We start from the raw sequence: 25,005 nt of genomic DNA, 5'->3' as shown, positions 1-25,005 counted from the left end.
CGACCATGACAACAATTGGTGCGCTGCTCGTGGTGCTGTCCGAGGTGCTGGAGCCGAGCTGTCACGTCTGGATCGTTACCTGATAATGTCATCGTTGTGCCCAAGGTAAAATTTCTGCTTGTGCTCCCGGGTGTTGTACACAACTCCCACACCGGCGACAAAATACACGATTTCCTTGGCGGCGGTGTAGTACAGGTTGTTGCGGCATTGATGTCCCCGGTATCCGTACACCCACTCCAGTCTCAGGTGGCAATTGGGAGCAGTTCTGTCAGCCATATCCGCACTTCCGTGTGTGTCTCTCTGTCGCTGTCACGTAGGGCTTCTGAAACAGTGTCATTCACAAACAAAGATTTATTTTAATCCCGCCTGTCCCATTAGTTCCGTTGAATTTTGACCTGTCCAAGGAGAAGGATGAAATTGGGTGTTTTGAGGCTCATGTGAATTTAGAGTCTCGCTGTCTTTAAAGGTAACAGTCCTGTGACTCTATGGAAGAAAAGAGGTCTCTAATGCTGTCATTGTTAGGATCTAGTCGTCCTTTTCGGCCCAGGGACGCGGTCCTCTTCGACACAGGTCACAGCTCCTGTCAAATCCTACAAAGATGGAGCTGTACTGTTATTCCTCAAGCACCGCCCACAAAGATGACGGAGTAGTGAGTTATCCAATCAGATCCTCCAGCTCGGCCTCTGGAAAATTGATGTTTAATTATTCCACGCAGGCAATACAAACCTTTACAAATCTTCGTGCAGTTGGTTTATGAGTCTCACTAAAGCACAGGTGCACTGAGCAAAGTACTGTACAACCCACGGAACAAACAATATTCTGCTGTCAGATACTTGAACACAACAGCAAAAAAGGTAATAGAGGTTAACAAAATCACAGGAACTTCAAACGTACTGTATTAGTCTCAAAACATACCATGCCAGCCAACATTAATCTATTAACATTCCTTAACAATTGTTACTATGTTGGCACTGAATTTTGTTAACAGTAAATCCTCGTTACTTGTCAAAAATTTTCACACACCTTAAGTTTACAATTCTTAAAAAAACCTTACACTTAATTTAAGACTATTACTTCTTATTCTTTTCCTTTGGGCTTTTCCCTTCAGGGGTCTCCACAGCGAATCAGTTGCCTCCATCTAAACCTGTCTTCGGCATCCTCTTCTCTCACACCAACTACCTTCATGTAATTTAAGACTACAGTATTACTATGATCTTGTATTGTAGTTTGTATTTATTTACTTCTTCTTTTTTCACTTATTTTCCAACAACAACTAGAACAATAATTATAATAATAATAATAATTATTATTATTATTATTATTATTATTATTATTATTATTATTATTATTATTATTATTATTATTATTATTACAGGAAATGACGTCATTAAACGCCGCCCTCCTCCACTGTTGCCGGGCGACGGGAAAGCTTCAGTCTAGCCATCATTCGAGTTCTACTAAACAGCTTGGGACTTGAAATTTGTGTCTGTTTTATTCACATTAAAGTAATGGAGGTGACAATGGACCCATTATTTCTGGCTTGGAGTTATTTCAGGAGGCGGAAACTACAAGAATGTTCGGATATTTGCACAAAAATATTGCAAGACAACCCGTACGACCAGGTACTGTTGTGTCGTTAGCTGTGTAGCCTAGCATGCTAGCGATTATCCATGACGGAGGGCCCTGCTTATATCGTGATGAAGGGAAGCTGTACAACCTGGCGTGTAATCCTGATTAGTCGAGTCTGTGTAGTCTGTAATATAATTTGGGTACTTGTGTAACCCATGTCTGTAAATTACTGCAGTAATGTTCCGAATCGTTACTGCAATATTTCACTGATTACTACACAACATTTCCTTTTCCATGTATCCTTTTGCTCCCTCTTTCTTACTTTCCCCTTTTGACTTTTTGTTCACAATCTCACACTTAACTCACTGCATGCTATCTTCAGGACTCCCCCTTGCCTATCGCAGAGGTAATAATGAGTACACACTGTTCTTCTCAGGCATAACCTCTGATAAATTTTCATGTCAATTTCGTACAGCTATCACTTGTTTACCATTATTTATGATAGTATAAATCCATCGATTTTCTGCCGCTGTATCCGCCACTACATTAATGTGTGTGTTTCATAGGCCGTGTGGAGCTTGAAAACTCGTGCTCTAACAGAAATGGTATACATAGATGAAGTTGAGGTTGACCAGGAGGGGATAGCTGAGATGATGCTGGATGAGAGCTGTATTGCTCAAGTTGCACGTACGTTTCAACTTGTCTTTATATCTTAAGGTTTAGTAAATTTGTTGAATTAATTAGACTTTCTTTCAGGACCTGGAACGTCACTGAGACTCCCCGGAACAAGTCAGGGTGGTGGTCCCACGCCTGCTGTCAGGTATTGTGCTAGTTGCTGCTTATGTTACTGCTACCATTGATTTTATTTCCAACAAAGCCAGAAATGACTTATTTAAGTGTTCTTTTCTGAATTCAAGGCCAATGACACAATCAGGACGTCCCATAACTGGATTTGTGAGACCTAGCACACAGTCAGGGCGTCCTGGTACAATGGAGCAAGCCATCAAGACCCCACGCACTGCAAGTACTGCTCGACCTGTCACCAGTGCTTCTGGGAGATTCATCCGCCTTGGAACAGTGAGTAAATTTTCTCATATTGTGTCAGTCTACTGTACAGGAACCAAGAAGCTAATGTAATTTCAATATGAAATAGGCTTTTTTTTTGGCCAACTATAAATATTCATTCATTCATTTTCCATTCATCTGGGTTGTGGGGTACAGGGGCCTACCCCAGCCAACTGAGGGTGTAAAGCATGGGACACTCTGGGCTCGACGCCAGTGCACCACGGAGCCACATATAGACAAACAAGCGTGCACGTACACACTCATTTGAAGCTGGCCAAGTCGCTTGAAATGTATGTTTTTGGAGGTGGGGAAACCGGAGAACCCGGAGAGAACCCACCCAGACATCGGGAGAACATGCAAGTTCAGAGCAGGATGCAAACCCAGAATGCAGGATGCAGTGCGACAGCGATACCCACTGCGCTACCATGCCACCCTGCTATAAATACAGTATATTTGCAATATTATCTTCTTTCTTTAGTTATAAAATAGCAGAGCCATAACAGCAAAAGGCATGAAAATGAGATGATGACCTTTGTCAAATTTCAACTTTTGTACACTTAGGAAAGATGAAGGAGAAGGCCAGTGTGAGTAAGACTGTAGATCAAAGCTACTGCTTTGATCTACCTATGCACTAGCTTTGACTTGTCAGGTACTACTTTCAGGGTACCCTCACCTACCCTTTGTGGGATGTTGCAGTGTCTGACTGCCTTGTTATCTATTGACTTTGAAAAAAGCCTCAAGCATGTAAATTTATGCTTTTTCTCTCTATTTCTACAGGCTTCTATGTTAACTAATCCAGATGGACCATTTATAAACTTGTCGAGGCTGAATCTGGCAAAGTATTCCCAGAAGCCTAATTTGTCCAGGGTAAGACCACAATGGCATAACTGAGTCATAAAAATTTATCAAGACTATTTTTTTCTCATATGTCAAGTGACAATTATTTCCCTTACAGACACTGTTTGAGTTCATCTTCCATCATGAGAATGATGTGAAAAATGTAAGTGTTGCATAAATCAGTAAGTAATTGTAAGATTGTTGACTATTATTTATGCAACACATACAGTACATAACATTTCTTGCCCAGGCTTTAGATTTGGCATCTCAAGCTACTGAACATGCTCAGTTCAAAGATTGGTGGTGGAAAGTTCAGCTGGGGAAGTGCTACTACAGGCAAGTAGCTGACAATCATCCACATAGTTTTTACTCAAGATGTCTAACAGTTAATAAAGTTCCATTGTTTCAATCCATTTAATGCATCATGATCTCTGACCTTTCAGGCTTGGTTTATATCGAGAAGCAGAGAAACAGTTTCGATCTGCTCTCAATCACCAAGAAATAGTGGATATATATCTTTACCTTGCAAAGGTACTGAAAAATACATCATAGAAAGAATACAACACTAACCTCCTTGTTGCATTGTGGACAATTTGTACCATTTTATTTACATTCGTCAAATCCACTCAAACATCAATGTAAACAAATCAAACCATAAACAATAACACAGGTATGACATAATAAACATAAGAAACAAAACATAACACAAATTAGACATCCACGCCAAATCCTTATTTAACATTTGTTTTTTTTCATCACATTAATTGAAATGACAAACATTTTATTTAATATTAAATAAAAGATGGGTACAACTTATTTTGTTCTCTCACACCCTCAGCTTTTTCTCAGTCACATTCTCAGCAAAAAAATTCTCAAATTATTATTTTAATTACAGTCAACATGAATCCATTCACTAGCAATTCCTTATCCTGACTGAAGGAGACCATTAGGAATAAGACCATTAAGAATCATTTCTTACAGGACTAATAAAGTTGATACATTTACATCATTTCCTTATGAGCTTAAAGCTTGTAGAATTTTACCCCATGTAGTGTGCTCTCATACTAAATCAGTTTATTTCTTTCTCTGAGGATAGTCTTTTTCATATACACATACAAATACCTTTTTTTCCCCTGTGTATAAATGATAAAATGGTTTTTGATTTTGAGTGCTTCAGTAGATGTTGGGCAAATCCTGAAAAATACATATTGATAAGTTAACTAAATTTAACACTCAAAATATTCGACAGTCAGATGATCAATGAATCCATAAACCCACACTTGCTGTTGTCACATTTTCTTTTTAATCGGATTCAAAAGTTTGTATAGAGATTAACAATTGTTTATATGTCTTCTCTTAGGTGTACCAGCGGCTTGACCAACCAATAACAGCACTTAACCTTTTCAAGCAAGGCCTTGATCATTTCCCCGGTGAGGTGACCCTTCTAACAGGAATTGCTCGAATACATGAGGTACAGTGTTATGGTGACACTTATATAGAATCCACGTAGTTCTTTATGAATTCCTCTTTGTTTAGTGTCTATCCTTTGATATTGCCACAGGAAATGAACAACATTTCATCGGCCACAGAATATTATAAGGACGTCCTGAAGCAGGACAACACTCATGTGGAGGCTATAGCCTGCATAGGCAGCAATCATTTCTACACTGATCAGCCTGAGATTGCTCTGCGCTTCTACAGGTCAGATAAACTTTTATGTATACAGGTAATTTATAAAATTTATTGCTATAGTGGCCATCATGAAAAGTTATATCCCATCTGTAGCTTAATTTGTCTCCTACCATTACCAGACGGCTTCTCCAGATGGGGGTATATAACTGCCAACTGTACAACAACTTGGGCTTGTGCTGCTTCTATGCTCAGCAGTACGACATGACTCTGTCCTCATTTGAGAGGGCTCTGGCCCTGGCAGCCAATGATGAAGAGCAGGCTGACGTGTGGTACAACATAGGGCATGTGGCTGTGGTGAGTACTGTACATGAGTCCCAAAATTATCTGAGTACAGTATGTCTAATGATTTCAGGATATGTACACCATCTCTATGTGAGTTAAAATAAAAGTTATAAAATTATGAACTCACATGTTTGCGACAAACAGAAGTTAAAATAAATGTGTTGTATGTTTACAGGGGATAGCGGACTTAACACTGGCCTACCAGTGCTTTAAACTGGCTTTAGCTTTTAATAATGACCATGCTGAGGCCTACAACAACTTGGCTGTGCTGGAGCTGCGCAAAGGTCGCGTTGAACAGGTGAAGAGTTAGCTTGATTCACATTGCTTTTATTCCACTAATAAAATAAAAACTGTGACATCATGGCAGTGAGTATTCAGAGCCTCCAATATGATGTAATACAACCCATTATAAAAAGAAATACATAAAACGGTTTTTCTGTCGTGAAATCCAACAGTAGTCATTATTTACAAGGATTCTTTGTCAGGAATATCGAATATAGTATTAATTATTTGAAAATAATGTGAAGCTACAATTGCACCGCACAAACCCAAAAAGCTGTAAGGCACCAATAATTAGACTGTGGTCGTCCCACAGCTCACATCCAGCTAAGTTTCATCCATAAACTTAGTGTCTGTGCTGCTGCAGTCCTGACATGATCTAGAAATGTGCAAGAATATGAAAACATATAACTAGGGTGATGTTTGGAGCCTTTTTTCTGCCTTGTAACATGCACTATACCTCTAAGGTTGCTTATGTGATTGACGAAAAGCTACTGTCTTACAGCGTCAACTTATCACTTAGCTAATAAGGTGCTTGAAAGATATCTGACTGTCTGATTCTGCAGATGCTTGTGACAGTCCCTTAGATGGAATCCTATTTAAGTATCATTTTTATAATGGCGATGGTTGTCCTGTCTTTTATCCAGTCAAAAGCCTTCTTGCAAACTGCTGCATCACTGGCTCCTCACATGTATGAGCCACACTTCAATCTCTCTATTCTCTTTGAAAAGGTAAGTCATTATATTTTTTAAATCTGTACACTTTAACAATACAAGGCCACTGGACTCAAATCAACATCCAAATTGTGATTTCTTTTTTTACTTTTCACTGTTGAGTAGTCAGTAGAGAGATTTGATGGAGCCTACACATTCGTTAGTTTCACAATGAAAGCACATTATCGCATTAAATGTAGTATGTATTTGGTAAAGAGGTCCTCATATGTAATGCTGTCAGCTAAAAGTCATGTTGTACTTCATACAAGGAGAACCCATGTGAAGCACTTCATCCAATCAGCAGAGCCATCTAGTGGTGACATCACTCTAGTATTGCTTGTTTGTTCAAATAGTGCAGAATAGTCAGAAATTGAATTCAAAGGTTTTTTTCTGACTAACAAATCTCTACAATTTGCTCTCAATTCAGATAGTGGACCTCTTGTTAGGTATAGAGAGTTTGATAGTTAAAGAGACCAAATCTCATCTTAATGCAATCTTAAAGTACCATCTTTGTGTCTGTCCAGATTGGAGACCTTCAGAGCAGCTACACTGCAGCCCGGAGTTCCGAGGACTCATTTCCTGAACACGTTGACACTCAGCAGCTGCTTAAACAACTTCGGGAACACTTTGCGGTGCTGTGAATGTGAATCATTGAATAATGCATTAGTCAGACACAAGAGATGCTGCTATATGTTTAGTGTTTACTAGGTGGTACGAAACACTACATTGTCCATTTATTTGGTACACAGCATAGTCTAACAGTGTGTAGAACTCACTGGTGATTGTCCAGTGTTCATATTAAAGAATTTTTCACTCCATCTTTGAAAGAGGTTGTGATTGGCGTCCATGGGCCTCTGTTCAATTGCAGTTCTTTTACAGCAGAGTTTAAAAAAGCCTTTTTGTTGTCTTGAAAATGCTTGGCTCCAGAGGTGAAGTAAATTCTCGCAGTGCTATTTTTCTCTGTCACACTTCATGTATTTGACATTTATAAAAAACAACTTGATATGTGTATTGGAAGGTGTTTTCCTGAGAGAAGAATCAACTTAGTGTATATGGCAGCAATATAAATGTACCTGGTTAAGGTATTTATTTGACTCTTTATGGTACAAATATTTAATATACATTTTATACCTCATTAAATGAATCAGATGTGTTTTTGTAATTTTGTAGTCCAAAGAAATGAAGAAGTGACGGTAAGAAAACATTGAGAGGCTCTGAAAAGAGAAGAATTAATTCGCAACTAAAATAATTAAAGAGAAATAAAGGTCAATCTTAAAAAATGACATCAACTTTGAGTCTTTGCTGTCATTTCGCAAATCCATTTAAGTCCATGATTACATGGAGCGTCATTCCAGGACTTAAAGGGGTTACTTCTGGGATACGCCGCCGCACAGTCCTCATTTCCTTGATTGTTGGGCTCTCCATCATTCCAGTAACTGCAACATTGAGAAATGTGATAAAAATAGTTACAATAATTCCAGATAGTTATCTGTTGCAATTTTCAGATTCTATATTTTATAAATGTTACCCTGCAGCCAGGCTTGTTCCATCCAACCATTTCCAGGTCCCTTCATACTCCACATCTCTCAGTCCAATCCAGAAGCCACTTTGATAAATGTTTCTTGATGTATCGTAATAATTAGTTATCAATTCACTTATGGCGAGCTGACCATTGTGAATATGCACACACAAAAACACACAAAGGTAAACTTATTTTAGGGGGTTCTTCAGAGAGAAAAGAGGAGTTGCGTGTTTTTGCCTGGATATCTTACGTGTTTCTCTCTGGTATCTACCACTGCCAAGTCAGCACCATATCTCATGCAGAAATTCCTCGCTTCCTGCCACGATCTACGTAACACATCATCAGACAAAGCGAAGTAGTAACACATTGAGAACATGTATGTCCATCCTGGCAAACAGTGTCTGCAGCCCTCCTCTGGTACCAGAGACAATAGAAACATGGTTAGTTTTTTGTGTCTCAGTTATTATTAATATCATGGTCACACAACTGGTAACAAGAACAGCTCACTAATCATTGGCATGTGGGATTTCAATGCAGCAGTTTCCAGCCTGATTTTGTTGGTCCTCCTCTCGAAATCTTTGGTTGCTCGACTCTGGTGTTCCAGCTCCCACATAGTGAGTTGCTGCTCACTCATCTCTTTGGCCAACAGTTTATTTGCTTCAGTCTTGCGCTGGGTTGCAGTCGTGTAAGAAGCCTGCAGTTTTGCCAGCTCATTGTTCATGTCCGTGAAGATGCGTTGGCCACTCGTGAGTTTGTTGTCTGCAGATGGGGGACATGTTATTTCCCTGTCTGTTTAGGCCTTTAATTGCACATACATTTTGTAACAGAATTAATGCAGAATATTTACTAAGGTACAAACATATAAATGGAAACTACTTAACTCATTCTGTTTAAGAAAATTTTATACTTCCTTACATCCTCATGTATTTCCACTCCACTACACGAGCCATCTGATCAAGTAGATTCAACAACCAAACAGTAAATAATGTTGAGAAAATGAGCTCAGCCTTAAAGATCTACTTCAACAAAATGCAACGGTCACTACATAACATCAATAATATTAATGCGAACAATCACTACTTTACATATGTCAATAAAACACTGGTGTGGATCTTTTGAAATACATTCGTTGGTTCCAGTTTTCAATGTACAACTTTTACTTGTTATTGAGTGTTTGGACATTTTCATGCAGAAATATAGATATTTATTATATATTTTGAATGGCTGTTCTACTTTTGCTGATTCTGTTTCTGTTACTGGAAGAAGAAGGTTTATTGTCATTCCTTCATTCACTGTCTGAAAAGATTTCTATATCACAAATTCTGTACAATACATTTATTCCTAATTATTATATAGATGTTACATCTGCTAAATACTTCACCTAATATTACCGGCATAACTCTCTTGTAATATTGTAAATCTATGGGTGTTTGATGGTGAAACAGTGACTTACAATAGACTCCCAGGCCAATGTCAACTGCCAGCAGAATGACAGCAAACACTGCCAAGATTATGAGCTGATGGTAACGACTCAGACTGGATTTAGGTATCATCAAGGACACTGACACTATACAAAGGAGTAGTTATTTAACATTAGATCCATAAATGGTCATATTGAAGCTGTGTAGTTTGAGATGATAAAAAAAATGACAGGTAAAGGAAAATAATTAATGTGAGGAGGTATTTCTGACATCATACAATGTTATTCCCTTAAATTATCCCTCATCTGTATACTTCAAACATAATATTAGCAAAGCATACAATCCAAAAATTATAGTGAAAAAATACCATGTTAACAATGGTTAAGGAATTAGCACAGTAATTTGTTACCAAAACTATTTTCGGGACAATGTTAGAGCTGGTGTAACTATTAAAGACAGATAAAGTCACTTAAGTTTTATTTTACCTTTTTGTTTCTGTTGATTTGAGAAGAATTCTTGCTCTTCTGTTGTCAGTTCCTCTTGACTGTCCAGTTTATTATAAGCACAGTCAGAAATGCCACCCAAATCTTCTCTGTCCTCCATCTTGACTGACTGCTAAAATGAGAGCAGTCTGACATGTGTGTCTAAGAGAGGTTATTTGTTAGGACATTGCCCTGTGTGTGTGTGTGTGTGTGTGTGTGTGTGTGTGTGTGTGTGTGTGTGTGTGTGTGTGTGTGTGTGTGTGTGTGTGTGTGTGTGTGTGTGTGTGTGTGTGTGTGTGTGTGTGTGTGTGTGTGTGTGTGTGTGTGTGTGTGTGTGTGTGTGTGTGTGTGTGAGGCATTACAAACAGAAATTCTGGTTCATTTGTTAAATATTCACAGCTGGTAAACACTGGTGTCATTTACTGAACACGATGGTTTCCAGTATATTCAGTCAGACTTCATGACGTATTATAGTGTGCAAATTTAATTTAACTGGTCAGGGATGAATCTTTATAAGTCAGAAATTTTTACTGAACAGCAGAACATGCTGTCTTTAATCAAACTGGCTGGTCCCTTATGGGACCTTGTGTGTGTGTGTGTGTGTGTGTGTGTGTGTGTGTGTGTGTGTGTGTGTGCGCGCGTGTGCACGCATGCGTGCGTATGTATGTATGTATGTATGTCATGCAAGAGGCATGGCACCAGAAAAATGTTTTCTGTAACTTCTGACATTTCATGGAATAAAAATTAAGTCAATGAATTGTAAAGATTTTTGTAGATTAGTAACAGACAAATAACAGAATAAGATCACAGAAAATGTGATGGATGCAATCACATGCGTAATATACATAGATAGATATATAGAGTAGAACTTTATTAATCCCTTAAGGAGGTTCTGTCAGGGAAATTAACTTCTCCGTTTCACTACACACAGCACAGTGAGCACACAGAAAAAAACACACAGAAAGTAGTACCAACACCTAGAAAGAATAAAAATAACTCACCAAGAATATAAAAATAAATACATAAATAGGCATTGGAAAGTAAATTTAAATATAGTAAACAACAACAAAAACCTCAATGTTATTATTATGAGGTCTTTGAAGCATAGAAAATATAATATTAGTCACTGGTCACAAACAACAGAAGATGATTTTTTAGCTTAAGAACTTTTTCCAAGTCTTTGATGATAAGGTAGTGAAAGCCCACCTTTACTCCAATCCTGAGACTCTTGTGTCCAAATGATGTTTGTTCTGGAACTGCAGTTCGACTGTGGTTTTGAGTCGTCCATTATCCTGGAAGTGCCTATTGATTACCTCTTGTTCATACCAGGGATAAGGTGTGTGTGTGTGTGTGTGTGTGTGTGTGTGTGTGTGTGTGTGTGTGTGTGTGTGTGTGTGTGTGTGTGTGTGTGTGTGTATGTGTGTGTGTGTGTGTGTTTGTTTGTGTGTGTGTGTGTGTGTGTGTGTGTGTGTGTGTGTGTGTGTGTGTGTGTGTGTTAGGTTTAGTACAGCAGAAAATAGCACATCAAGCTGCACTGTCAGTTTGTCCAACCATTCAATCAATTACATTTAATTTTTACATTTCCCTGTCTGTCTGTCTGTCTGTCTGTCTGTCTGTCTGTCTGTCTGTCTGTCTGTCTGTCTGTCTGTCTGTCTGTCTGTCTGTCTGTATACTGTATCTATCTATCTGTCTATCTATCTATCTATCTATCTATCTATCTATCTATCTATCTATCTATCCATCCATCCATCCATCCATCCATCCATCCATCCATCCATCCATCCATCCATCCATCCATCCATCCATCCATCCATCCATCCATCCATCTATCCATCCATCCATCCTTATTTCAAACTAAATGGTAATACTGAGTTCACATGCCGTGACAATGCTAACACGCTTACATATGGAAGTTAACATTTACTTTATTGGTGTTGAAAACTGTCAGCCTGATTCAATGTGGCAAAAGACAAAACAACTTTAAATCAATTGTAACTAAGGAGCAAATAGATCAGGTATGACATCAGAAAACCCAGCAACCGTCATTAAGAATGAGAAAATCAATGTATTTTCTGGTATTAATCATTTGCATAATCAGTTATCAGTTATCCGAGAGGATCACTGCTAAATCTTGAGAACTGTATTATACTATATATTAATTAAATACAACAAGGTAGATGAATTGTATAAAATAACTAGAGCACTGTTGTAACAAGCAGCTAAAGCCTTCTGCAGAACATGTTGATCACATGTTGGACAATTCTCTGGGCTTTTCTCTTCACACAGGACCATCTTGATGGTTGTCTGACATCAGGGACTCGACTCATCCTGATGTGGCCCGCCACCCTCTCCACGGTTAATTTAGTTGCTTTTCACATAGCCATTCCTTGAGTGAGCTGCATTTCGCATCAAACCATGTTTGCAGAGGCAATTTAATATTGGCTATGGCTCCACAATCTTCCCCATCCTCTCCATGGTTGTTGGGTTCTCCTCGTATCCAGTACCTAAAGCAAGGCCAAGGCATATTATAAGATATATCTCTGTCTAAATAAACAAGGGAAAAAGATACTGAGTCTTTTCAATCTTTAAAAATGTGCCAACCAAATAAAACCCCACATGTACTGTTTTGTATCTAGAATGATTAATAAATGCACAAACAACTGAAACAACAAATTATGTTTTAATTAAAGTTACAAGATTTAACTATTTAAGTGATGGACAAAGGCGTATTACTTATAAGCTCAACACATAAATACAGTACAGGCGATCTATCAAACTCTTTATCCAACTTTAAACAAGTAAGCATATTAGCATATTTCACAAAATGTTGACACCAAAATACATACAAAGTTATGAAGGCTCTTACCCATTTGACACAGTCACATTATTTATCCACTCCCATTTTCCCTCTGTCTGAAGATCAGTAAGGCCAATCCAGATTCCTGGCCTGGTCCAAAATGGCACGTTTCCTTCCAGTTTTGGTAAATACTCAAATAGATTTATCTAGATAAACACAGGATAAACAACAACACAATTGTTGGAGGTGGAATGCAGGTACAGTAACAAACATCAGCTGTGACTGCTCTCATCTACTCAATCACTGGCAAAGTAACTTGGGTTTTTTGTCATGACGATCCCTCGCTGAGACTTGTAAAAAAAATCCTTAGATTCTAAATTTAAATGTGAAGGGTATATCTACCCCGTCTTACATTTACTGGACTCACCTGCTCCTTTAAATTGTCTATTACAGCCAGGTTGCCCCCACGGCTGATGCAGTCTGCCCTGCTGTCATTCCAGTTCTTCATGGGACGGGATGTTTCTTTACTGTGGAAGTAGCAAGTTGTGTTGACTAAAAACCATTCGGATGGGCATCTCTCACAACTATTATCTGTCAAAGAACAAAATGAGTTAAAGTCTCAAGAAAAAGGAAACCTTCCTGTTTGTAAAATATAAGAAATGAATGTATTAGGTTCTCACAGATGCTGGATGTATCAGTCTGCAGGGTTGCTTTCTCGAACTGCAGCAACTCAAACTCCTTCTGAATGACGTCACTAAGCGTCTTATTCTGCTCTAACAGTATTTTAAGCTGCTGGTGTCCCTTCATCTCTTTTTTCAAAGTTTGCTCGATCTCATTTTGGGTTTCGATGGCATGAGTCAGCATTATCTGAAGCTCCTTCACTTCTAAGATGACAGCTTCTGTTGCCACGAAGTCAGGATTGGATATGTCACTGACACTACCGCCTGCGATTATCAAAAACAAGATCAGATTTTTATTCATATTATTTATGGTTCACTATAAGATTGCTAAAATTCACTAAGTTGAGTGAATTATTTAACTGTCTACGTTACTGACGCTAAAGAAATTAGGCAAAGATGCAAAACGTTCTTTGGATGAATTGTACTCACAGTAAATCCCAATGACAACAGCAATGATCATCAGAATGCCGTTTAGTAGTCCTAAACACACCAAAACCACTGGATACAGTGGAAGACTTCTGGACCCGATTCTGACTGCACCGAGAGGTCCTGAACAAACAAACGCTTCAATGTGACCTTAAGCCCGACAAGTAATAAATAAGTAAAATCCTAATCCATTGCTGGGACACAAACGTACCAATGTCTCCTGTGTTATGTTGGTATGATTTCCCATCTGTGCTGCTGTTGCTGTCTGAAACCATGTCTGGATTCCCGTTTGTTCTCATGGTTTCTACTCAGATATCCCCCCCAGAATGTTGGTTGTTATCTGTGCGAGGAGGTGCTCTGTCAACATTTCAAAATTGTATGTGTGTGTGTACCAGTGAAGGCCTTATTGCATTATCTCAGCTCCATGTGTTGCACAGCCACGACTCTATCCTTTTGCTACTTTGCTGAAACCAGAGACATACTGGTCCCCACTGATTGTGTGTAGTGGAATAACATCATGAGTTGTCCATGTGAGGGTATTTTGTTTTTAATGGTCTACTACAATAATTTGCTGACTGTGATAAGAGCAAGGAACAAAATGAAAAAGTAACAACAAATTGTTGAAGTTCAATTAAAAATAGTGAAAAAACTTTGTTACAAGGTAAGCTCTTCAATGCACAAACCAGCTCTAAATGCTATTAACACATATTTCTGTTTTAATATTTATCATTTCACTTATTCGTTAGAATTAAATCAATATTTAAATTGTGATATTCTGTGTTCTCCAACAGTGCAGTTCAAAACTGAAATTAATCAATCAATTAAATTGAATTTTTAAATTTCCCAGTTTGGGATAAAATCAATCAATCAATCAATCAGTCAGTCAGTCAGTCAGTCAGTCAGTCAGTCAGTCAGTCAGTCCGTCTGTCCGTCCATCCAATTGTTCTGTTCACATTTCAAAAAGGCCTCTGAGACCTTTACAGTCTGTAAAGAGTAACATGCTGTCATAGCCTTCGACCCTCGAACCGGGTGAGGAAAATCCCCAAAATGACAAAGAAATGGAAAATCACAGACGGGGGATCCCTCTCCCTAGGACTGGTAAACATTTAATAAATGTTAAGTACAGACGACAACAAACCTGAGTTGTCATGACGATCAAAGTTCATGTTTGTTGACCTGAGCCCAGGGGCATGTTATTGAAGAGGTGTACACAGGTGCAATCGATAAACCACATAGTAATCCAGGCCATGATTTATGGTAACTTTTTCCTCTGCTACAAAAGCAAACATGGTCACATCTCCACCAGATAGCAGCTCGCTGGCAGAAGTAATGCAGAGGAAAACTACCTGGGTGAAGTTATTGACATGGAAACTGAGTCATGGCAAAGTGCAGAAGAGGATGTGATACTAGAATAATTACAATTCTGACAGCAACTGAGACAAAATTTGCACATATATTGATTTGAAAATATGTCAGAACAATTTTAAATGACAACAACCCTAAATATAAATGTTTTCCAGGATTCCATAGCCATTAATTTCTGAAGGACTTCAATCGTGAAAACGGTTAATGAGTAAATGACAAAAAAACAATCATGATCATGATCATGATCAATCTGCACTCACTTGCAAATTTTCTTATATTAACAGCTGTTGCTTTCAGCGTCCACATTTTCTCAGTAAGAATGCAGCTGCAATCAGTGTTCTTCTTTTCTGCTCAATGATTGTGTGTGTGTGTGTGTGTGTGTGCGTGCGTGCGTGCGTGCGTGCACGCGTATACATATACAGTACAGAATATGTATATACACACATATACAATATATACATACAGTGTAGTATGTATGTATTGAAATGTGGCTTTTTTTGTAAAATTACAAAATTTACAAATGAGTTATAATGTTCATAAATGCTAAGTGATACAAAAATATGTTATAAACCCCCCAAAATGAATCACATTTACAGAGTTGCTAGCATGCAACTTGACGGGCTGCTGTCAGTGCTGTCCTTTTGTCCCTTTCGGCCACCGTAAACCGCCATCAGCGTTCTTATCGCAATACAAATTAAAATCAAAGACACAAATATATACAAATATTGAAATCCTTTAACTTTACAAAATATAACACAAACAAAAACAAGTGTTGGTAATTACAAAATAGTACAGTAGTATGTTGCTAAACTTGCGTACGTAAAGGTTTTTTATGACCTCCTGCCTAGAAGGTTTAACTTGACAGTTTCCGGGTTTGAGACCAACCAAAGGATTTTGAACTTGGTGGTTGTTCAGTGGTGTCATCCGACAACAGCAAATGTCAAATATTTTTAATTTATGTGTCCTGTGAGTTTCTCAGCTTTGATAATTTAAAAAGATTTGAGTGAAAAGAAACGAGTTGTGTTGAGCCAAGCAGTACTTTTTCGTCTTAAAGCAAACTACCTTTTAAATTAGTAAAGATGCCCATTTAATGCTAGCTATAACGTCCTCACCGGAAATGTGAGTTTCAATATAAGACACACTGTAGTATAAATTGATGAGAGGCATTTTATTCTGAAAGTTTTCAAACTTGACTGAATTTAATCACTTTGTTTTTTTCGCGCTTAACTGTCGCTGCAACAATACTTGCTCGGATAGTATAACATTGTAATTCTCTTTTACAAATTTACATATTACATATTTGAGTGGCCCTGGGGGCATCAAATAGACTTTTAGACGTCCTGAATGTTAGCCGTCACTGGTAACATGTCAGACTTGTGTACGGGTTTGTAGGAGTCTTTTGGAGAGAGTTGTGACGAGGCCTCTTCAGTTTATTTCCATCACTGCCACTGCATTACAAGTGTGAACAGAAATGTCACTGCAGGACTATGAGAGACATTTCGACTCGCTGAATTCGGAGCTGGGTGGCGGGTCTGTGCTCAGCGAGCGATCGGCGTCGGGCACATTTACTGGCGAAGAAGAGAAGTTGCATTACATTCCTATCCGGATCCTCGGGAGGGGGGCGTTTGGTGAAGCAACTCTGTACAGAAGAACTGAGGCAAGTCCAAGAAAAAGTCTCTTCGAGTAATATTTAGTTTTCTTAATTAGGAGACATTTGCCATCGCTGTTATTTGAAGGTAGCTGGGAAAAGCTGTCTTCAGTCTTCACATTCTTTCCTTGGAGATGCATGAAATAGTCAGAAATTCTGCAAAACAGCTGCATATTCTGCAAAACACACCTATCAAATATATCATGAATGTGTTGTCAGTGTTGTGTTTCACGATGTGTCTGACCCACTGAATTGTTCGTTGTCCCTCTGGTTCCATATCCCCGTGAGAAATTCCACAGTCACAACATGATGAATGACTTTCTCATGCCTTTCTTTAGCCTGTGCCACCTCTGGACGCACATATTTCAGCTTCCTCCTATGATTGCCACCAAAAATGTTATGAATCAGTCAAGTCTCATATATGTTATATAACATATGTGAAGGTTTTCTGTAACTATTCATGACCATGTTGTGTCATTGAGTGGGATCGGATGCTGTCTTAAAGATGAACTGATGAACTGATGAAGATGAAGATGAACTGTGTGGACGTGTCGTTTTAGTTGTTAAATTTAGACTGCAGACTGAACTGATGATTTGTAGACACTTCTGGACATGCACTTGGAGTCGTCACTCGTATTCTTAATGAAACTTCCACAGGACAACTCTCTGGTGGTGTGGAAGGAGGTGGACCTGAACTCGCTCTCTGAGAAGGAGCGTAGAGATGTCATGAACGAAATCAGCATCCTCTCCATGCTGGAGCACAAGAACATCGTAGCCTACTTCAATCACTTCATGGATAAGAACTCGTTGTTCATCGAGTTGGAGTATTGCAATGGTAAGAAAATGCTATGTGGATTATATAAGTTTATACTTTTCCTACTGCTTTTTGGCATGTAAATTGTCTTTCATTGATCTCACTCTCTGGTAGACTTTACATTTAATCGTGTATTTTTTTTTCTTTTTATGTAAACTTTCTATTTATTTTTTCAAAATAAACTTTTTCAGTCTTTCAATTTGCGACAAAAATGCTAAAAAACAACCTTTCACTTTCCCTAACAGGAGGAAATCTCTACGATAAAATCAACCAGCAGAAGGGGAAGCTTTTTAGTGAAGAGGTATGAGCGCAGCGTTTTGATGCTACTATTTTGAGGCTGAGGCGCGTCTTCACCTTTGTTCTATTTCTTTAGGTGGTTATATGGTATCTGTACCAAATTGCCTCAGCGGTTTCCCACATTCACAAGGCTGGAATCTTACACAGGTAAGATGATACTTTTGTCTTCATTAGCTGCAAGGCCAATCGAATATTTACTTTGCTTCTATGAAGGATTATGTTTCGTAAATAATTTTTTTTGTTCTTGCAGAGATATTAAAACTCTGAACATTTTCCTAACCAAGACTGACCTCATCAAGCTGGGTGACTATGGTCTTGCCAAGAAGCTGGACTCTGAGTTTTCAATGGCAGAAACAGTAAGTTGTGATTCCTTTCTCTTCACTATGTTTGACTAGACTGGCCACAACTGGATTATTTAGTTGTTAGATTCTCTTTTCACTTTATTGACTGGTTGAAATACATGTTTTACTTTTTTTATTTTTACACATTTCTTTCCTTTGTAAATTCAGTGTGTAGGGACTCCATACTACATGTCACCTGAACTGTGCCAGGGAGCAAAGTACAACTTCAAATCAGACATCTGGGCCATGGGTTGTGTACTTTTTGAAGTCTTAACTCTTACAAGAACATTTGATGCAACGGTAGGTTTGTTACCTTGTGAAAATAGAAATTATTCTCATTTATAGATTTATTCTAATTAGAATTCATTTTGATGTCTGTATCTATTAGAACCCCCTCAACCTCTGTGTGAAAATAGTCCAGGGAAACTGGACAATGGAGGTGAACGCTGACGTTTATTCACCTGCACTGATCAAACTGGTGTACGAGTGCCTCGATCAAGTAAGTGAGCGGCTAATAACAGACCAGCTTTGCTACACATTGTCAATAAGTGGATTGATGCCAGAAGTGATGCTTACTCAAGCAAGATGCTGATTTGAGAGGAAATATTCAACTGTCTGTGTCACAGGATCCTGCAAAAAGGCCTACATCTGAGCAGATTCTGGACCAGCCATTCATTTCCTGCTACAGACAGTAAGTAGATAGAAAGAGGAAAGTGTTTTACAATGTAAGAAAATAGTTTAGATTCTGTCAGAACTCCTACTAACAACTTTATTTTCTGTTAGGGAGCTTGAAGAACGAGTTGCTCTGCTGAATTCAGCCATGAAAAAACCAAAGTGAGTTATCATCACGTGTGTTATTATGGATCCGTTGTACGATTTTGATCAGTACCAGTTATATATTGTCCTGATTGCCCCCTAGGTTGAGCACCGTGTCCGACGCCCCAGTTGCTGTTGTAACCACACGCTCGAGGGAGGTGTACTTCTGGGGAGGAGGGAAGTTCACCCCCCAGAAAATGGACATGTTTAAAGGAGGTAGCAGCGCCCAACATGTGTGTGCAGGCGAGAGTCACTTTGCTGTGGTGACAGTGGAAAAGGAACTGTACACGTGGGCTGTGAGTATTGATTTGTCGCTCCTGGGGAGATATCTTGGATCCAGATGTTCTCTGGCTTCTTCACAAATAACTTCATCAATTTTTTTAAATCAGAATGTCCAAGGCGGAGCCAAGATGGTGGGTCAGCTGGGACATGGAGACCAGGCCTCATACCGGCAACCAAAGAAGGTGGACAAGCTGCAAGGGAAGGCCATCCGACAGGTGGCGTGTGGAGCTGACTTCACCGCCTGCATCACTGGTGAGTGAGAAAGAAAGGCTTCCTTCCAAGTGAGAGAAGAACCTTTTTTTGCAGCCGTACATTTCCTTTGCTTCCTCTGCGTTTGTAGATGAGGACCAGATGTACACATTCGGGTCAGACTATTACGGCTGCATCGGGGTGGAGCATGAGCTCGGCATGGAGATTTATGAGCCTGTGCTTCTGGAGTTTTTTGAGGAGAGGCCTGTTTGTGAGGTATCATGTGGAGACAACCATGTGGTGGTCCTTACTCAGAGTGGTGGCATCTACTCCTGGGGCTGTGGAGAGTATGGTAAATAGGTTTGCCATATTTATTGAAGTTGTTGTTAAACTCTTGCTTTTAAGACTCTACCATGTTTTTGCTGTCGCCAGCAGATAATGAGGTCCTTTTTTATGTACCATCATACTAAGTGTTCCAATTGAAAGTTGCTCAAATTTTCCTGCTACAGGGCGTCTTGGCTTGGAATGTGAGGATGACTTTGCTTCTCCCATGCAAGTAAGAGTTTGTTCCCTATTCTGTCATATTCTTGACTGCATGCAAGACACTAAACTAAACAGGAGCCATTGCTCAAAAAGTGAAATTATCCCTCTTTTTTCAAAGTGTTTTAAGGATTATTACACAGATATTTCTTCTCCATTTTTTTTCTGGCTGTCCCAGGTGGAGGTCCCTAAAGGTGCCACTATCTCCTCAGTGTCATGTGGCAGTGATGGAACCTTCTTTTTGACAGAAGCTGGAAAAGTCCTAGCATGTGGAAACAATGAATACAACAAGCTTGGTCTGAACCAAGGAATTTCTGGTCTCAAAAACCACCCGGGAGAGGTACTGGTTCAGTCTACAAGAGGGTTATAACAGAAAAACTACATTTTGCTTCATGTTTTGTTTTGTTTGCCATAGCAGGGCAACCAAGGGATCCCATACATCACCACACTCACATTAGCAAAACAGCTGTCACGATTCAAGATTCAGACCATCGCTCCAGGGAAGACCCACACAGCTGCTATTGACGGTATAGTATACAACAGAACAAAGACTTGATATTTCTCTTATAATTTAAATAAAGGTCAAAATTTCAAAGACGTTTTTTAAAATGTGATTTCTGGTTTTGCAGAACGTGGTCGTCTGATCACCTTTGGCTGCAACAAGTATGGGCAGCTGGGTGTGAAGGATTTCAAGAAACACCAGGGTGTCCAAGTCCTAGTTGGACCTTTTGGTGGAAAGATTGTGACTAAAGTGTCGTGTGGAGACGGTTTTACTATTGCAGGCACTGAGGGTGAGAGCATGTACAGTACTGAGGTGCATCTATGACAGTGATATATTTTGATCCTGAGAATATGTTGTTTTTGTTCCTTTCAGACAATCAGATCTTTGCTTGGGGTAATGCAGGAAATGGCAGACTTGGCATGCCGGCTGACAAGGGGTTTGGTTCTGAGGTATGCCCGGCCATGCCAAGGCCCATATTCGGCTCCCTTCACCATGTGCCAGATCTCTCATGCCGCGGCTGGCACACCATTATTATAATGGGTCAGTAATCACATCCAGGAGCTTGCAGTAGACATTTTACCGGTGCAAGTAGCCAACTGCCTCATGTCATTCTTTCTTTACAGAGAAAGTGCTTAACTCCAAGACTATTCGCTCTAACAGCAGTGGGGTATCAATTGGCAGTGGTAAATATGGCTCTTCACTTACTACTTTCTGCACTGAGTTCTTCGTTTGCCTGACAAATAAATCTGTATTTATAAAAGTCTACAGTTAACTGTTTGTCATTATATATTTACAGGACTGGCACAGGAGGCATTTACTGCCACAGTGGACCTGGACATCGAGCCTGGTTCGCTGACGGAGTGTCGTGACAGAGGTCTTGGGGGCACGATGGAGGATAATACAGAAGAGTGCTTCCTGGAAACTCCTATGATGTCAGCAGCGAATCAGACTGGGGACAGCTCCTGTCCTCTTTGGCTGCGAAAGGTTTGATGCCATGAAAATACCAGAACAATGAAGCCTTGATTTGAATCATGAGGCTGAAACATGTGAATGGAGGCTCAGAGTGTTCTGATTAGGGGAGTTTCTCATCTAATAGGAGCTTGAGGATGCCGAGTTTATTCCAATGGGAGAAGATTCGGACCTACCCAATCCTGACCAGCTCTCTTTCTCTGAGAGTGTCACTCTACCTTATGAGGAGCTAAAAGAACTCAAGGCTGCAGCAGCAGCCGTTGGTACTGAGAAGGGACTATCGGTAATGCCAAACGAGTAGCGTTTCACACTAATCTAGAGATGAGTTGTGTAATCCAGATAAAAATGCATGAATATCTGTGTTTCTACTGTGTTATAATACATTTTGTAAAAAATACCCATCGTGTCCGTTCTTAATTTTTCACAGACTAAAAGAATGAGCTTTCATAAGGTCAACGGTTTGGAGGAGAATGACGTCTGCAGTAAAGGAGAATCCGGCTCATGCTGCCCGGCAAGTAACGAGATCACACAGGTATAAAATTTACACATTGAGCAGTGCACCCCAGACGTTGCTTCCAGTTGCCACAGAATTTAACACAAAGGTTTGTTTTTCAGCTGCGAGAAATGGTTACTCAACAAGACACAAGGATACAAATGCTTGAGAAACAGGTGAACTATTTTTTCCCTATAGCTGTCTCCCCGACCCCCGACTTTCATCTTTCTGCTGAGTAACCGCCTTATTTGGAATTTGTAGGTTGATGAGCTGCGGAAGGAGAACGAGAGACTCTGGGCAGCAATAAATCATCCGATCCTGCGGGAAGCAGGACGCGATAAGTATGGAAGCCATCACTCTGATTGTACGCCAGGGGAAGGAGGAGGAGGAAGAGCAAGCGGCTTCACAAACCACGGGGGCCGTTCTGCTGGGGCCAATGTGTGACCCTTAACCTGCAGATGTCCCGACGTCAGAATCTTTAACACATCAGGTTAAATAAGCAAGTTAGGTGGGGAATCGAGGTTTGGTTTGACCTGCAGCCTCATGCCAGCTCACAGCAGTTATATTAGTGTCTCTGTTTGACAGATTACATTTTATTGCGTGTGTACTACAGTCCAACAACTTGCACACTCTTATGCACTTGTGTGTGCGCGTGTGTGTGTTTGTGTGTGTGCTTTGGTGGAGTAATCTAGCCAGTTCCTCTACAGACTGAAATGTTGGCTGGATTCAACATGACACATCATACCTTGTCACCTGCGAGAGACAATCACAAATGATCACAGTGTCACACTGCAGTGTGAACGCTAAGGTCATGTTTGGTAGTAGTATTTCTCACTTATAGTGATGTCAGCATTGAGACCTCAGTGTCTCAGACATTAGTCAGTATTTATGACACAACAGGTAAGACCAGCTTATGCAAATAGACAAAAGCTTCCTAATACATCCAAAGATCTGAGTTTCTTTTCTTTCTTCATTATTGAGAGATAGACAGCAAGTGTGTTGTCCAAAAAGAAGGTGACTCATCTTAATGCCAATTTCAAATGTGAAATCAGCTTCTTTTGTGCTTGTCACTTCATTATTTTACTTTCATTTGTTATCCTTAAAAATATATCTTTATATTTCATTGCATGTTTTATTGTCATATAATAACATATGCGTGAAACAGAAACTACTGATTCTTTTTGTAAGCGAAGACTTTGTTACTTTGTCATCTTTCTTTTGTGCACCTGTTTGTTTTTTTGTGACATTCATAAAAATTCAAGTTTCTTTGAATGTGGAAAACACAGCCTTTAAGGATTTAACTGTAGCTAACCTTGCAGTTGCAGCCATACTGTTAACGTTTTTCTTTTTAAACCATTGTAACTGTCTTTGGTACTTTCTGATGTGTTGTTTTCTGCTGTTTTACTATTCTTTGCATCACTTGTGAAAGTAAATATGCAGCTTTTTTGACATCTGTTTTCCTTGCTGTTGCAAATACAGCATGCAGCATTTGTGTGTGTAAACTTTCTGACATAGCTTACGATCTGTTGAATCAGATCAGAAAACTGTCAAATGTCTAACAATAGAACGGACAGTATTTCCACCGTAAAATATGAAGTACATTTCTTGACAAACAAAAATTTGTGAAAATAGGAAAATGCAGTTATTTCTGATTACTTAGATAATGCTTTGACAGCATTAGAAATTATTTTTCAACAGCAAACTTATAAGACTGTAAACCCTCATCTGTCACTATGTCCTAATGATTTGTGTAAAAGACATACAAATAAAACTTAACAGCCATCTTTGTTGTGTGGCTGTGTCAATATTCATAAATATGCTTTTATTTTGAAAAGTCACAATGAACACACAAAGCTCTGCTTTGTTTTAATGAAATAGACTCCATCGAGGAAGTTATAAGTTATGTTTGTAACAAAATTTTATTGAGGAATTAAAGACAGTTAAGACTAGTGATGATAATTTCATGGTGATGGGTGACATGATGTGACATCTGACAATGTAGTACAACTACTGAATTAACATTATTTTAATTTTATTTGGAAGAACAAACCCAATTACATCAAAATAAGAAACCTGAGGCCCGTTTCACAAAGCAAGTTTAGTGGGAACCCTGGGTAGGTTAACCCTTAAATGAGGGAAAACCCGGGTTTCCGGTTTCACAAAGCAAGGTAACTGAACCTCTGAGTTTACCATAGTAACAGACTCTCTGGAGCTACCGGTAATCTGGTTGGGAGTACATTTTATTCCAGAAACCCAGGGTTTCCTCTGACTCCGTCCTCTTTCACAGCCGCTCATGTTACATCAGCTTGTTCTGTCAGATAGAAAGTTTTATCTTACTGCGATTTTTTAAAATCTCCATATTTTAGAGGCAAACATGTCGTGTCCATTTGATGAGGATCACCTCAAGATGATTCCTGAGGAACAACACCTCAAGAACAACACAATTCCTGATGTAATTGTGTTGTTCTTCATACTATAGAAGAGAACAACACCATACCCTAAAAATCGAAGACGATGATCACCCTGTCCATCTGCCTGCTATCAAAAATGGCAGAGCAGTGAGACACCACCTGCCAGAATCATTTTAGATAAATAAGTACATCGATTACATCATAGGCACAACACCACATGGTGCCCAGAGAAGAACTGTGGTATTGTATGAGGAAATTTGGAATGGCAGAGAAGTATATTAGAGCGGTGCAGAACATGTATGAGGACTTTAAGACAGTGGTGAGGTGTGCTGTAGGTGTGACAGCGGGACTGCATCAGGTATCAGCTCTGAGCGCCTTCTTGTTCGCTATGGTGATGGACAGGCTGAGAGATGAGGCTAGACAGGAATTAAGTATATAGGGTCAACAGTCCAGAGCAATGGAGAGTGTGGAAAAGAGGTGAAGAAGCATGTAGAGGCAGGATGGAATGGGTGGAGAAAAGTGTCAGGTGTGATGTGTGATAGAAGAGTTTCAGCTAAAATGAAAGGAAAGGTA

General features: G+C 39.4%; 5 protein-coding genes across 11 annotated transcripts in view; 2 read left to right on the top strand and 3 right to left on the bottom strand.

Moving 5' to 3' along the window:
* The window catches only part of eml5 (EMAP like 5), a 37,273-nt gene extending 36,713 nt beyond the window's left edge, over positions 1-560 (bottom strand). For all 4 annotated transcript variants that reach the window (XM_068339424.1, XM_068339425.1, XM_068339426.1 and 1 more), the window contains exon 1: positions 80-560. In XM_068339424.1, coding sequence (XP_068195525.1) covers positions 80-276 — 197 coding nt within the window. In that variant the 5' untranslated portion in view covers positions 277-560. The remainder of the gene's footprint in view (positions 1-79) is intronic.
* An 866-nt stretch (positions 561-1,426) lies between these two features.
* Positions 1,427-7,717, top strand: ttc8 (tetratricopeptide repeat domain 8). 2 transcript variants are annotated; one of them, XM_068339666.1, is made up of 15 exons: positions 1,427-1,622; positions 1,952-1,975; positions 2,136-2,256; positions 2,326-2,389; positions 2,487-2,646; positions 3,412-3,501; positions 3,590-3,634; positions 3,722-3,807; positions 3,915-4,002; positions 4,832-4,942; positions 5,033-5,172; positions 5,283-5,457; positions 5,621-5,743; positions 6,372-6,455; positions 6,962-7,717. In XM_068339666.1, exons 1-15 carry the CDS (start codon positions 1,509-1,511, stop codon positions 7,076-7,078), a joined length of 1,542 nt encoding a protein of 513 aa, XP_068195767.1. In that variant the 5' UTR covers positions 1,427-1,508; the 3' UTR covers positions 7,079-7,717. The 2 variants fall into 2 exon arrangements, with proteins under 2 accessions (XP_068195767.1, XP_068195768.1); XM_068339667.1 differs by lacking the exon at positions 1,952-1,975.
* On the bottom strand, positions 7,119-11,199 carry LOC137611453 (CD209 antigen-like protein E). Of its 2 annotated transcripts, none has more exons than XM_068339668.1 (7): positions 11,069-11,199; positions 9,866-9,992; positions 9,413-9,526; positions 8,467-8,718; positions 8,210-8,373; positions 7,966-8,102; positions 7,119-7,873 (listed from the first exon to the last, which is right to left on the bottom strand). In XM_068339668.1, the coding sequence occupies exons 2-7, from the start codon at positions 9,981-9,983 to the stop codon at positions 7,723-7,725; spliced, it is 936 nt and encodes a 311-aa protein (XP_068195769.1). In that variant the 5' UTR covers positions 9,984-9,992; positions 11,069-11,199; the 3' UTR covers positions 7,119-7,722. The 2 variants fall into 2 exon arrangements, with proteins under 2 accessions (XP_068195769.1, XP_068195770.1); XM_068339669.1 differs by having other exon boundaries at positions 9,866-9,995; positions 11,069-11,141.
* A 570-nt stretch (positions 11,200-11,769) lies between these two features.
* On the bottom strand, positions 11,770-14,107 carry LOC137611346 (CD209 antigen-like protein C). The gene is made up of 6 exons (XM_068339491.1): positions 13,977-14,107; positions 13,769-13,888; positions 13,340-13,603; positions 13,087-13,250; positions 12,729-12,865; positions 11,770-12,366 (listed from the first exon to the last, which is right to left on the bottom strand). The coding sequence occupies exons 1-6, from the start codon at positions 14,062-14,064 to the stop codon at positions 12,219-12,221; spliced, it is 921 nt and encodes a 306-aa protein (XP_068195592.1). The 5' UTR covers positions 14,065-14,107; the 3' UTR covers positions 11,770-12,218.
* A 2,250-nt stretch (positions 14,108-16,357) lies between these two features.
* Positions 16,358-23,822, top strand: LOC137610733 (serine/threonine-protein kinase Nek9). Of its 2 annotated transcripts, none has more exons than XM_068338513.1 (23): positions 16,358-16,787; positions 17,436-17,613; positions 17,838-17,893; positions 17,966-18,036; positions 18,140-18,245; positions 18,399-18,530; positions 18,619-18,729; positions 18,857-18,921; positions 19,014-19,064; positions 19,150-19,342; positions 19,436-19,580; positions 19,669-19,869; positions 20,027-20,073; positions 20,236-20,397; positions 20,476-20,584; positions 20,687-20,848; positions 20,932-21,099; positions 21,183-21,242; positions 21,356-21,543; positions 21,656-21,811; positions 21,956-22,060; positions 22,144-22,197; positions 22,283-23,822. In XM_068338513.1, exons 1-23 carry the CDS (start codon positions 16,602-16,604, stop codon positions 22,463-22,465), a joined length of 2,889 nt encoding a protein of 962 aa, XP_068194614.1. In that variant the 5' UTR covers positions 16,358-16,601; the 3' UTR covers positions 22,466-23,822. The 2 variants fall into 2 exon arrangements, with proteins under 2 accessions (XP_068194614.1, XP_068194613.1); XM_068338512.1 differs by having other exon boundaries at positions 20,473-20,584.
* The last annotated feature ends 1,183 nt before the right edge of the window (positions 23,823-25,005 follow it).

Source organism: Antennarius striatus, chromosome 17 (genome assembly GCF_040054535.1).
Source record: "Antennarius striatus isolate MH-2024 chromosome 17, ASM4005453v1, whole genome shotgun sequence".
Taxonomy (NCBI): domain Eukaryota; kingdom Metazoa; phylum Chordata; class Actinopteri; order Lophiiformes; family Antennariidae; genus Antennarius; species Antennarius striatus.
The sequence above is the reverse complement of the archived record's forward strand: the minus strand, read 5'-3'. Positions and strand labels throughout refer to the sequence as shown.